Source organism: Crinia signifera, chromosome 3 (genome assembly GCF_055691185.1).
Source record: "Crinia signifera chromosome 3, ASM5569118v1, whole genome shotgun sequence".
In the NCBI taxonomy this organism is placed as follows: Eukaryota; Metazoa; Chordata; class Amphibia; order Anura; family Myobatrachidae; genus Crinia; species Crinia signifera.
This window is the reverse complement of record NC_139219.1, coordinates 98,324,788-98,339,776: the sequence shown is the minus strand read 5'-3', so window position 1 is coordinate 98,339,776 and position 14,989 is coordinate 98,324,788. Positions and strand designations below refer to the sequence as shown.

The window sequence follows — 14,989 nt, the reverse complement described above, 5'->3', positions numbered from 1 at the left end:
TTCAGTGGATGTCTAAATGCAGGATCGGAAATATTTCCCGTAGGCTGCTGTCTTTGTTTACCATTGGTTGGAGTTCTCTTATAAACTTGCGTAGAACGTCCAGCTGCAGTTCATACGTGACCTCTAATTGAATCTGCTGCTTTTCAAACGCTTCCTGTAGCTGGTTCACATAATTGTCCAGCTCAGAGAGCCATCCTTCCCATTCCTATTCATTATTCTCCATCTTCAGTACACATTTCTGTTGCTCCAGATGCTGCACAAACAAATGTATGAAATAATTAGTTATGGTGATAAGTTTATCCCATTTTGCAAGTCATTTAGGCAGTTCTGAGTATCAGAAACTCCCTTTTTTTAATGTATTTTTTTAAGTTACCTCTGGTCAAACATCAGATGCTGACAATTCATACTTAAATCGCCACTGTCACATATAGAAACTTTAACAGGTTGCTGCCACTTAAATCTACAATAAATTCTGAGAGTTTTTAATAACACAATGGGCACTGCAGTGATGTCTCTTCTGGGAGTTATAGGACGATGCAGAGAAATGTGGCATACAATAAATCAATTATGCATTAGTGGTTTGCTACCTTATCAAGTTGCTATTGAGTATAATGCCAGGCAAATTATACGATGTCACTCACTATTTTCCTTGCACTTCCAGGCAAACGATATAGGCCATTCTTCATCTTCAATTGGAGATTTACTTAAAAAGCAAAACTGTGACTGCTGTCACTAACATGCTGGGGGCCACCCAGACCAGGGCAAGGCCGCCCAGCAAGCCCCAGATATGCAAATGCATCACCGAGATGCGCAGACTAGCTGTGAAGTGTGACATCACGCAGCCACTGTGAACTGCACCATAAACAGTCTAGGCACGCCTGCATTGACCGGACTGTTCTCTCCCAATACTAAGACTGCGGTCTCATCCTCCCATGATGCAACCACAATTTGAACCTTTGTGCATGCATGCTTCTGTGCCCGTGCATGCGCAGAAGTGCGAAAACTGCCAAATAGCGATTTTGCACTTCTGTGTGGCCTGCTGAATCAGGCCCATAGGGTGTACACACCATGCAATCTTGCAAAATATATCGTCAGTGGCCATATCTAGTAGTATGCTGTAATTTACAATATCCTCATATTGAGCTTCATGTACCAGTGGCAGAGGACATCGTTGGTAAACCACCGGGGTGCACACTGCTAGCAAAATAGTGCGTACATACTGAACAATATTAAGAATTTGTTGTAACGAATGGCCGTTATTGGCAAACTTGTTTAAAATGTCATTTAGTGACATTTTAAACGGGCAGTACGGATGGTGTAATGTTACTGCCTCACAGCACTGAGGTTATTGGTTCAATTCCCACCATGGGAACTGAACCACAACTGTGTGGAATTTGTATATTCTCCCCATGCTCCCCATCCAAAAATATTGGTTACTTGGCTCCAATAAAAAAAATGATCCCTAAAATGCCTGTGTGTACATGTGGTTATTCTCTTTCATTCGGTCCTCTGTGCATTCGCATTCGCACGGAGGACCTATGTTGCGCATCTGCGCATGTGCAGACATAGGTTGCGTGCACCCACGGCGAACTTTAGGTTTCCCGGGTGCACGCACCCTACACGGTGTGCGGGGACGGAGGAGGGCGGGGGAGGGCGGGGGTGCCAGGCTGCCCCATCACCATATGGGAACGCCCAGCGTTGCATGGGCGTTCCCATGAGAAAGCTGGGCATTCTCATGGTAATGAGGCAGTGACGCGGGTGCGGGGGGCTGGCAGCTGACATCACCCGATGTCAGCTGCCTGCCCATATCCGTCCCAGCGTACACACATATGGAAGGGACTTGAAAGTCACTTTTATATGCGTGTACCTTCCACATCTTTTGATGGTCGGCGACCATCGAAAGGTGTGGGAGGTTACCCTTGGCATACAAATGGATGTTTATGCTAAACATCCATTCACAGCCTGTGCGGGCGAACCTGCGCTGTGAGGGGGGCGGACATTCGCTGTGTGGGGTTTGGTGGATTTGCAAGGGCCTTCCGAATCAACCAGAATAAATCCCCATTCTCCGTAAAGCTCTGCGGAATATGTTTGCGCTATATAAGAAACTGTTAATAAATAAATAATCTACTCTATAACCGATTTAAGCAAGTGTTCTCATTGCCACCTCATATGACACCAGTCAACAAAAAACAAAGGATTGCAGCGCCGTAATAGGCATAAACTTATCAGTAAGATCAGCTTCACATACTGTAAATGTATGAGTACACTCAAATAAACTCACAATCTTACATTAATGTCAATACAATATCCATATACATGAAAGGTAACAAGAAATATAAATGAAACAAATTTAATTAAATGGCCGAAAAAATATATGCTCAATAAATACAGTGAAATGGGACAATCCAATATTATTACCAAACAATATTATTTAAAATATATCTAACTATAACCTTGTACCAGAAAGATATACAATGTTAGATGCAAATTAGCAGGCGACTTGTGATGGATCTAAAAGCACCAGTGTTATTGGGGCTGGAAGAAAGTTCTACCTTCAATCAGAGAGCCCTGGCCAGATGTAATGGCTATAAGTACTTCAGGTCCCATGGGATGGACCAGGTTATAATGATTCCAAGGAGTCTCAGCTGGTGGAAGAAACAGTATGAGCCTTAGCAATGGCCAGATGGCACCCGCTGTCCGCTCTGCACAGCAGTGGTTGTCTGTAACATTAAGGAGGAATGGAGCAGTCATTGAACTGAAACTAAGGGCAGACAATTTAAGCAGTGATGTGAACATGTTCTACTAATGTCATGTATGAAATATGTGTGATACCCTACCTAATGACTGTAACATTATTAACATAGTCTATAATATGCTTTATCCAAATGAATGCATTTTAGTGACATCATCATAACATTAAAAAAACATATTTGAAATGTTCTATCTTACATGAAGGGCTTCTAATGAGTTTTCCATATGACTTCTTAATACTGTCATCAAACACTCTTTCATATATTATTTAGTGTGAAAGCACCAAATTCCTAGCCTTGGGCATGCAATGATTAGTTGTGGGTGCTTGTCACTGCATTAATTCTCCGTGGGCAGAGGAAAGAAATGCAGAATAATCTGCAGCATTTCCTATGGGTAGCTTTAATCTATCTTATTTTGGAGACCTAATGCCAGTACCAACATATGAAAACATTGTTGTTATGGAAATACAGAGAATAAATGCAAACAGACAGTTTCTGAACATGTCTATTGAGAGGTTCAAAAGAGGGATGTTTTGGACAGAAGATGTGAAGGATCCCTATAGATTGTAAGCTTGCATAAGGGCCCTCTAACCCCCAATTCTGTCTGTTGTTACCCAGTTTGTTTTATCACTGTCTACTATTGTAAAGCGCAACGGAATGTGCTGCGCTATATAAGAAACTGTAAATAAATAAATAAGGATGATTTGGGAGGATTGCTACTATGGGGAGGTAGGGAGAGAGAGAGAAAGGAGAGAGAGGAGTGGATTTATCAAAACTTGGGAATGAGAAAAAGTGGAGAGACACAGTTACAAGCCAATGTCATATTACAGTTACAAACTGTAAAATGGGAGAAGCTGATATGCCGCCAGCAGCAGGGTCCCTGCGGAAGATGGGAACTAGTACCGGTATTAATACCGGTACTAGTTCCCATCCGCCGAAGGGACCCCCACTGCTTACAGCATATCCGCTGCTGGGCCCACGCTGCCATAGCCCGTGGGTGCGCCTCAATTTCCTTGGGTACTCGGGCCCCGGAGCACCCACGGTTTTGGCGCCTATGCAGCCCATGACAGGTAGGAGCTGGTTGGTTTTTGTCACTCTATTTCAGTGGTTCCCAACCTGGGGTACTAGTACCCCTGGGGGTACTCTGCATACCAGTTGGGGGTACTTGAAAATAATATTGGTAATGGCGGAAGATGAAAAAAAGTATTTTGATGGCAGAAGAAGACCCATTGCCATGGAGAAGAACCATGTTTTGTCACTTACGGTTCTGTCTTCAGCGTCTCAGCATCATCAGTGTCTCCTGGTGCTTTTGCCTGACCAGCAATCCACGGGGAGCTTCCCATGCTGCCCTCAGACATTAGCAAGCAATCATCTGCCCTGTGCTGACACAGGTAGAGGAAGCAGCGACATTAATCCTACAGGTGTTAGTGGGAACCCTGGAGACACGATTCCTGTCCGCTACGCCTTAATATAAGGACATGCATAAGGATACGCATACCGCTCACTTCCACTCCACTCCTAAGTACTGTCTATATTTCAAATTGAGAGGGGGTACTCTTCAATAAAAAGCTTAATCAAGGGGTACGGGAGAGAAAAAAGGTTGGGAACCACTGCTCTATTTGAACACTTTATGAAGCTGGATACATCTGGCCCTTTATCTTTCTCCACCTCATTTCTGTCCAAGCTTTGATAAATCTTCCTGATTTGGGTGGGGGTGAGGGGTATATGACATATTTAAATAATTAAATTGTCTTATGTGTGTGAGCTTTTATACATATACAAACCCATTCCACAATCTGATCATCACTTCTTTTTATTTTAGCTGAGTTTCCAGCACAAAGTTGGCATCTTATACTGCAAAGCAGGGCAAAGTACGGAGGAAGAAATGTACAACAATGAGACTGCAGGACCTGCTTTTGAGGAGTTTCTTGATCTTTTAGGTCAGCGAGTGCGATTAAAGGGATTTAATAAATACAGGGCACAGTTAGATAATAAAAGTAAGTATTGTGTTGTCATTTGTTTAAAGAAACATGGTATATTATTTAATTAAAAATTGTTGTATCAAATACTTCTTTCAGACTTAAACCCAGGACACAGCACAGGGTGAAGCCGAGGTTTTCTGTATTTACTCCAATTCATATATGGGTGATGACCCGGATTATTCCTAGGTCACCGCCCTTCATACTGGACCCGTCTTTCAGTGACACGTCTTCCAACTTACAGTGGACGTTTGAAGTTGTTATCTGCGTGCACTACTGTCCGTACCAATTAATTTTTTTTAGGCATGAGCTGGGTTATCAAGTCCCGGCTAATACCTTTCACACATATGCAGGGGCACCAACATGGGTTGCAAGTCTCATAAATAACCCTGGTTGATTAAACGGACTCAGGACTGTCAACCTGGGTCAGAACTTTTGGGGAAATGTCTGGGCCGGTATGCATTGCCTGGGTCGACTATGTCTTGGTCGACAGTCACTAGGTCAACCACTAATTGTCGACAGTGACTAGGTCCGTGCCCAAAGCATGGCGGACGCAGCGAGCCATACAAGGGGACACAGTACACTTATACGGTGTCCATGACGACATAGGTCAACGTAGACACCATAATTTAACAAAAACTAATGTCAACCTTATTCATGTCGACCATGTCTATGTTGACCTAAAGCTTGTGTCAACCTAGGGTATATCGACCATTCTTAGGTTTTGACCTAGTTACTGTCGACCATTAGTGGTCATCCTAGTGATTGTTGACCTATACCGTAACCGGCTGGAACAAAAAAACAAATTGGGGTTTGGCTTATGACTAAAAGCGGAATATATGACCAACAGGCGCCAGGTGACTGCCCGACAGGGGGATCCCGACGTCGGAGTCCTGACTGCCGGTACTCCGACAGGGGGGGATTCTGACTCACAGGGGCTATGCTCCATTGTGGAGTCCACAACCCCCATAGAGGGAGAATAGAACCTGTAGTGAGCAAAGCGAGCTACTGAGTCCGCAGTGTGGTGAGCACAGTGAGCCCTGTGTATATTGAGGGGATTAGGTTGCAAATACAAAACATTTGATGGTAATAAAAAAAAAAAAACGGTAAAGATGTACAGTATAACCGTAACTAAAAATAACACTATGCTGAAGTGAGCAGCTTACTATTACTGTACCTTTAGTTAGGATTAATGTTATCACAAGTAATAAGTCAGGAAGTTGGGAAAACATTTTTTTTTAATACAGCAACAGGAGGTTTATGACTTACTGCTGGAGTCAATGGGGAAGTATAATTTTATAAAGAAAGTAAATACAAATAGCACTTTCATTTAAATTAATATGAAGAGGAAATGTACATATATAAGATCTAACACAAATATACAATGCTTTATTTTGCTTTTTCTACAGCTGATTCTACAGGAACTCATTCACTTTATACCACTTATAAAGATTACGAGCTCATGTTTCATGTCTCAACCATGCTTCCATACATGCCCAATAACAGGCAGCAGGTATGATGTGTCTCTCGCATTTTGTTGTATAATGTACTTTCTTTGGTCAAAACATGCCATAAAACTCAGTGATTCACAGGCTGCGGAAAGGGCTGGGGCGTAAATTATACAAAATGCTGCTAAAGCATCAGTTTAGCCCCCGTACCCTCTCTGCGGTCCCGCAATTTGTGGTAATTGGGGGGAAAAGGGGGTTTTGGCCAGCAAGCCAGAGACTTGCCCAACTTCCCGGGGAGCCGGAGGCTGACACGATTTTCGGGAGCCTCACGGCCATTCCGGGAGGGTAGGCAAGCCTGCTGTAATTATTGAGTGAAGAATGTTGTATTTGCAGCAGGGATGGCATCAGAAGCAGGCTCATGTCACTCTATAGATAGAATTGATATAAAGAGAAGGCGCCTAATATAAGTGTGCTTGTGCCTAGCAGCAGTTTAGAAAATATGGGTAGTCAATCCCAATACAAATATAGAAAACAAAGGAAGACGTAAAACTGTGCTAAGAAATATCAGGCTTGTGGCAGTTGTAATGAAAAATAAATCACTTTACTACAATAAAAAATAAATTTAAGAGCAATTAAGTCTGTGGTGTGCATTAATGTTGGAATAGAAATAGGAAATAATAAAATGAATATTCACCCACTATGTCCACCAGTACTGGGGAGGTCTGTGCTGTTTCCTCACAATGGTAAGTTTGTAATCCAATGGACAAATATTGGGAATCCTCTCCCACTTCTGTAGTTTGTTGCCTGGGCCTTTTAGGAGGTGGTGTTACTTCAAAGTTGTTTGTTGTCGCAGTGAGATTGATAGAGTCCAGGCTTTTAGGGGGGTGGCTTTTCTCCAAACTTGTTTGATGCCTGCACTGAGGAGAATAGGGTCCTTGATGGTAAAGGAACAATTGCAATGAAGGTTCCAGCAGATGCTAGGGGATCCTCAAGTGGCTAATATGGGTGAACAATCCGGATTGGAAACTATGTAGGCACACCAACAGAAACTTTGGTACTTGTTTCCTATCTGGGCGCCCAGGTTTTCTACGTACGGCACCGTAATGAAATCGGATCGCATCGCATCGTACACATACACGATATAGAACGATGCGATGCGATGCGATCCGATTCGATTTCCCATAGGAAACAATGTGAAATGGCTCAATTTAGCCAAATTATCATAGGAACAATAGTAAATGGGCCAAAAACACCCCTGAACATTGAAATGTCCCCCCAAAAGTAGTTGACGCCACCCCGCCATCAACGTGAACCCGAAGCGTGGCGAGCGCAGCGAGCCCGCGAGGGGCGGCGGTACGCGTCCTCCGACCTTTTCATGCCCTACTATCCACTAGGGCGTGGAGTGAGAATAGAATAGTGTGGCGAGCGCAGCGAGCCACCGAGCCCGAAGCGTGGCGAGCGCAGCGAGCCCCGCGAGGGGACGCGGATACCTTCACAGTTATACGCGTCCCCTCGCGGGCTTCCCAGGTGTCCATGGCGACGCGGACACCTGGGAAGCCCGCGAAGGGACGCGTTTACCTGTGAAGGTATCCGTGTCCGCTCGCCACGCTTCGGGCTCGGTGGCTCGCTGCGCTCGCCACACTATTCTATTCTCACTCCACGCCCTAGTGGATAGTAGGGCATGAAAAGGTCGGAGAACGCGTACCGCCGCCCCTCGCGGGCTCGCTGCGCTCGCCACGCTTCGGGTTCACGTTGATGGCGGGGTGGCGTCAACTACTTTTGGGGGGACATTCCACTGCTCTGTGGGTTTTTTTGGGGTTTCTGGCCCATTTACCATTCTTCCCTATGCTGATTTGGGTAAATTGATCCATTTAACATTGTTTCCTATGGGAAATCGAATCGGATCGCATCGCATCGCATCGTTCAATATCGTGTATGTGTACGATGCGATGCAATCAGATTTCTCTACGGAGAATAGCATGGTGCGCAATTAACTTAGCGGGCGCCCAGATAGGAAACAAGTACCGAAACTTTTAATGTGCTTACATAGTTTTCATTCCAGATTCTTCACCTGCATTTCCCATTTACCATTTGAGGATCCCATAACATCTGCAGGAGCATTATCCTCTGCTGGAACCTTCATTTCAATTGTTCCTTTACCATCAAGGACCCTATTCTCCTCGGTGCAGGCATCAAATAAGTTTGGAGAAAAGCCACTTCCCTAAAAGTCTGGACTCTATCAACCTCACTGCGGAAATAAACAACTTTGGAGCAACGCCACCGCCTTAAAGGCCCAGGCAACAAACTACAGAATTGGGAGGGTTCCCAATATTTGTCCATTACAAATTTACCATTGTGAGTAAACAGCACGGACCTCCCCAATACTGGTGGACATAGTGGGTGAATATTTCATTATTTCCTATTGCTATTCCAACATTAGCCCAACAAAAACACACACAAATGGAGTCCTGTTCAGTAAATAGAGCACATTTTCTAGCTCCCAGCAGCAAATCAGCTGCAAAAATAACTCCGTTCCCAGTTTAATAATTATACAGCAGCAGGAACAGGTTATACATGGGGAAAATGACTCCTGATAAGAGACAACATTGCCATCATTAATGCATCAGATATGGAAAGAAGTCCCAGTATACCCTTACAGATGCATGGACATGAAGTACAAGACAACCAGAGCACCTTCATCCCATTGTATATCCCCTTATCATCTGTCCCTCTCCAGCATACCCAGGTTACCCCATCACCATTGTGAGTGTTCCCATGAATACTCACACACTTACATTCATCACTAAAGTCTTTATGGCAGTAGACCTAATTTGACAACAGGCCAAATTAAGCCATAATGATGCTGCCTCTGAGTAGGAGGAGGTGGCATATGATAGAAGAAAGCTAGCACTTTGCAGCACCTTTTGTTCCTGTTGGCACCAGGAACTCACTCCACTCAGAGGGACTTTGGCCCTTATTCAGATCTGTGCGGCCGGAGCCGCACACGGTGCTCCGGCCGCACAAACCAATCCCCGCCCACGATACGGATCGCCACGGCCGTCCGTACACGGACTGCTGGCGATCCGCAAGAAAATGGTGGGGCGTACGCCTCCACCATGGTGGGAGCTGCCCCCTGCATTCGATGGTCGGCGACCATCGAAGGCAGGGCCGCACGCCCCACCAGGTCCCGCAAGCTGAGACCACACGGACAATCGTCCGTGTGATAGCTTGTATGGGGGCTGAGAGCTGACATCCGGCGACGTCAGCTTCCCGCCCCCATCACTGGCGTCATACCCTCATTAGCATGCATACGCCCCGCGTTTGCATGGGAACGCCCATGAAACGCGGGGCGTATGCATAGGGAAATGAGGGTATGAAGCCCCTCACGCCCCTATACGCCCCCTTTGCGGCGGACGAACTACGTCTGCGGCGAATTGGGCTGCACATGCGCAGATTGACCTCTGCGCATGTGCAGACTGAAAACATCGGCGGTACGGCCGCACGCGGGCCGTACCGCACGATTCAGAATAAGGGCCTTTAAGAGGTGGATCTGTTGGGGATGCGGTCATTTGGTCTACTGCATTATGGTCGACAGTCATTAGGTCGAATCCATTAGGTCGACATGCTAAAAGGTCGACATGACTCTAGGTCGACATGGGAAAATGTCTACATGATTCTAGTTCGAAAGGTCATTAGTTCGACAGGTCATTAGGTCGACAAGGTCATTAGTTCGACATTGTCTATGTCGACATTCACAAGGTCGACATGGAGTTTTTCACTGTTTTTTGAGCCAACATGTGCCGACAGGCGGTATTTCATGCCCTACCATCCACTAGGGCGTGGTGGGAGAATAAAATAGTGTGCCGAGCGCAGCGAGGCACCGTGCCCGACGCATAGCGAGCGCAGCGAGCGATGCGAGGGGATGCAGTGCACTTTAAACTGTGTCCATGTCGACTGTGTTGACATTCAGGTAAAAAAACAGTGAAAAACCCCATGTCGACCTTGTGAATGTCGACATAGACAATGTCGAACTAATGACCTTGTCGAACTAATGACCTGTCGAACTAATGACCGTTCGACCTAGAATCATGTCGACCTTTTCCCATGTCGACCTAGAGTCATGTCGACCTTTTAGCATGTCGACCTAATGGATTCGACCTAATGACTTTCGACCATAATGCAATAGACCAAATGATCCCAACCCATCTGTTGTGCTTCTCCCATGCATTATACCATTGGCGCCATTTTTCCATCAATGTTTTAAGGAAGAGGGCACTTGCATAGAAGATAGTAAATACTGTAGCATATGTTGGTACCATCTTTTCTAAAATGTTCCTATAAAGTTGACCACCACCACTACCGTCTGTAGATAATGGAAGCTGCATGGCACATTGCCCTGTGTCTGTTCTTGGTGCAGACTGTGCGGTTTGGATGCACTGCAAACTCTGCACTTCTTGTACTGTAGATATGCCACTGTTTAAACACCACTGCCAGTGCCGGAGTTCTTATACTAGATTACTATGCAGTTTACAGTGCTGCAGGATTCAATCACTCACCACTAACACTGCAAATTTTTACAGGCTGCGCTCTGCAGGGAATACTAATAATAATCCACCAAAACGTATTATCCGGAACAGTACCGGAACCGGGGAGTGTAGTGGATTATCGATGGTGTACCAGTATTTGCATTATGTCTTGTTAATATTTTATCATAGCAGTGTAATATCATAAGGTTAAACACAGATTTCCATGGAATCCAAATCTAACTTTCTTAGAGATTTCAATTACAAATTATTGTTATAAGCTCCATACACTGCTGTCCCTTTTTATTATTGCTATTTGTATTTGGGGAAGGGAGGAGGTGCCCCATAAGTCAGCAGTGCCTATCATGAAACTGCCCCTTTCAGGCACATTGTCACACTTAACATCACACATTCATGGGACTAGCAAAGAGCAAGTTTCACATTTTAAAAGAACACAATGTAGCCAGCCAACCTTGGGGACGGTCACCCATGGATACCAAGATGCCAGTCTGTGCTAATAAAGGTTATTTGTCAAATGCTGTATACTGAATCCTAGTTCTATATTTGCTGACTGTCACCCATTTCCAGAAACAGTACATAATGTTAAAGTCTTGCCTCTGTTGTATCCGTTTGTCAAAGAGTAAGTGCAACAACAGCAATGTTCTCTTTTACTTGTTCTTTTGCAAATTACATCATTATATAAAGCCTGGACTGAGATTGCATTACATGTATAATAGTATAATAGTGATATATGATATATAGACACTTCGGGTGACATTCTATGGAATGCGATTTTGTTTTTTGTGCGAATTTTTCTCCAAAAAATGGCTAAATCGCATTTTTCCTTGAATTCGCATATTTAATATGATGCGAAAAGGTCCCTAAATCGCATATTTTTTGCGATAAGTCATGCGAACTGAAAGTGCGGTAAAAATTCACACTTTTATCGCATCCAGATGTTTTCCAATAGAAAAGTATACAATTCGCTTATTTAATGGCATGGCATTTCGCAAATCGCACTTTTAAGGTGTCTAATAATCGCCATTTTTTCAGACCAGGTTCTGATATGCGAGTTGGCCAGAACCCTGCACAGATCATTGAGATCTGTGCAGGGTTCTGCGGTAAAAAATGTGGGGTTTTTTTAGAAAAAAATTGCGTGGGGTCCCCCCTCCTGAGCATAACCAGCCCCGGGCTCATTGAGCCGGGGGGGGGGGACCCCTTTATTGGGGGGGTCCCCACTCCTCCAGGTACCCCGTCCAAGGCTGACCAGCCACGGTGCTCATGGTACGGCCGGGGGACCTTATGTAAAAAGTGTCCCCAGGCTGTGGCATGACACTGCGGGCTGTTAAGGCCCGGTGCTGGTTTCAAAATACGGGGGACCCCTACACTTTTTGTTCCCCGTATTTTTGGAACCAGGTCCAGCTCAATGAGCCCGGGGCTGGTTATGCTCAGGAGGGGGGACCCCACGCAATTTTTTTTTTTTAATACAAACCCAAAATTGCACATAAGCTCAAATTCGCACATTTTCATGCCTAAAAATCGCACATTTTCATGCCGAAAATTCGCACATAATCGCACTTTTTACCCTCTAATGCGCATCCCATTAAATATGTGAATTATGACCAAAAAATGCGAATTCAGAAAGTGCGAAGTGCGGCGATGTGGAGTGCGATAAATATATGCGCTTTTCTCGCATTCCATAGAACGTCACTCTTCATGTTGGTTTATATGAAATTTGCATGCATTGCAGAACAGACGACAACTTTGTGTATTTATAAATAAAGGCGCACCATGAAAAGAAAACCTTGTGTTAAAACGTTAAAAATAATAGAAAAGTTATCATTTATTTAGTTTCTTATATAGAGCAGCATATTACGTTGTGAAATAAAACTTCCCCATCAAACAAATCATTATAACCATGATCCTCATTTCAACAACATACTTGATTGAAGTCATACATTTCTGTCCTTTTTTGAGAATTTGAATTCATCATTGTACAAACTGCCCGTTACATCTGGTGCTCAGTCATTATTACTAGTTGAATAAAATCCGCATGACTTAATGGTCTTGATTCAGACCTGATCGCACAGGTGCGAATTGTCACATCAGTAATCAGTTCAGCAACATTTTTTTCTAACTAACCCATAATTGTGCAGTGTTTTATTAGCCAGTAAATACAAACTATATATCTTTTCACCACCCAATGATTGGATGGCCAGTCCAGACTGCCACTAACCTAATATACTGCAGGAGCAGAAAAGCCATGCAATATAAATCTCTGTCCCTTCCCTCCACATATCTTCGGTAGTACAGCCAGTCATTCCAAATGGGATGCAGTCAAAATCCCGACGGTCAAAATCCCGACAGGGTCGAAATCCCGAATGGGTCATAATACCAACAAGGACAAAATCCCGACAAGGACAAAATCCCAACATTTAAAATCCCCACAAGGACAAAATCCCGACATTTAAAATCCCGACAGGGTCAAAATACCGACATATAGAATGTACAGGTGAAACAGTCCACATGACTTTCCATCTACAGGTCACAAGGTCAACATGGGTTTTTTTCACTGTTTTTTGACCCAACATGTGCCGACAGGCGGTATTTCATGCCCTACCATCCACTAGGGCGTGGTGGGAGAACAAAATAGTGTGCCCGAAGCATTACGAGCGAAGCAAGCTATGCGAGGGGCTGCGGTTCACCTCCAACTGTGTCCATGTCGACTGTGTCGACATTTGGGTCACAAAACAGTGAAAAAACCCATGTCGACCTCGTGACCTGTCAACGGAAAGTCATGTTGTTTCACCTGTACATTCTATATGTCGGTATTTTGACCCTGTCTGTATTTTAAATGTCAGGATTTTGTCCTTGCCGGGATTTTAAATGTTGGGATTTTGTCCTTGTCTGTATTATGACCCATTCGGGATTTCGACCCTGTCGGGATTTTAACCATCGGGATTTCATACCGAATCCTTCCAAACAAGTCAGCGGAAACACAGAGCGGCTCCTATTGCCCCTTCTGTGGTGTAACCGTGTTTAACCTAGAAGGGCCTCTTACTGAAGATTTACAGAAAGAGAAGAGAAAGGACTGGGATTGTCTATATTATGCCTGAAAAGGCATGGTTTGGTTTAGATACAGTCAATAGGTCTACAAGGATTAGGTAAACACCACTAGGTTAACATCCATAAAGGTCGACAGGGTCATTAGGTCGACATGGGGAAGGTCGGCAGTCATGTTGACCTTTTGACTGTCGACCTTCCCATGTCAACCTAATGCTTGTGTCTACCTAACCACCCTGTCGACCTAATCCACGTCGGCATTCAGTCATGTCGACTTTCCTGCATGTCGACATTCATTATTTATTTATTTGTGGTTGCATACAGCAATATGTGGTTGGTCAGATTTTCAGTTACATTTGACCAGTCACATGCATGAGCTTTATTGTGTTCAATCTTCATCTCCTGCTTATACAGGACTGATTGGATGTGTTCCCAGCTTTTAAAAGTGCAATAATGGGGGGAAGAATGTGGCACGGTACAAAACCGCACATATCAGTTGTAAGCAATGTTCCCTCTAATTTTACGAAGGCTGTGTGCGGCAAAAGATTTTGGCTGTGCAACTTTGGAAGGAAATTAAAATTTTTGTGCGTCACATATATAACTGGAAAATGACATTCAGTATTTGTGTTAACTTTACTTTAAAATAATATTAAACATTTAAACATTCAAAACACAGCACACAATGTAGTTAATGGGTGAAACACAAATTAATTGAGTCAACAACTGCAAAAAGGGACCACTGCTGCTTTGTGCGCTCTGTTGTAATGTCTGTGCGCACCAGTGACGTGCGGTGAGGGGAGAGACTGGTGAGGCTCTGTGGCCCCATTTTTGAAATGGGATTGCGTCCCACCGCTAAAGCCCCATACAGCAACTCCAGCAACAGTATCCCCACTACCGCCTCCAACGCCCAATTGTGTGAGCTTTGATCTATCCCCTAAGTATGTAAAATACAGGGTATATATTATATAGAAGCAGTGATGGTATACATTACTTCTATATATACACTGTATTTTATATTCCGATGGGGGTAATAGACCAAAGTAAATGGGCCCCCTAATCTGTGAGTGATGGCTGCATGAAGGATTCAGTAAAAAGTTTCCAGATAATGCAGCTCCCTCTGGAACCCATTCCCTCTGCCCAAACACACAGACCTCTAATCACATCACAGCCCCATCAATCAGTATATACTGTATGGGTGAACGATCCTAGAAATGCTGCTGAGCTGA

General features: G+C 44.3%; 1 protein-coding gene across 3 annotated transcripts in view; it reads left to right on the top strand.

The window, feature by feature from the left end:
• Positions 1-14,989, top strand: part of SIPA1L2 (signal induced proliferation associated 1 like 2) — a 348,073-nt gene that overhangs the window by 181,900 nt on the left and 151,184 nt on the right. For all 3 annotated transcript variants that reach the window (XM_083176266.1, XM_083176268.1, XM_083176267.1), the window contains exons 6-7: positions 4,573-4,747; positions 6,139-6,242. In XM_083176266.1, coding sequence (XP_083032392.1) covers positions 4,573-4,747; positions 6,139-6,242 — 279 coding nt within the window. The remainder of the gene's footprint in view (positions 1-4,572; positions 4,748-6,138; positions 6,243-14,989) is intronic.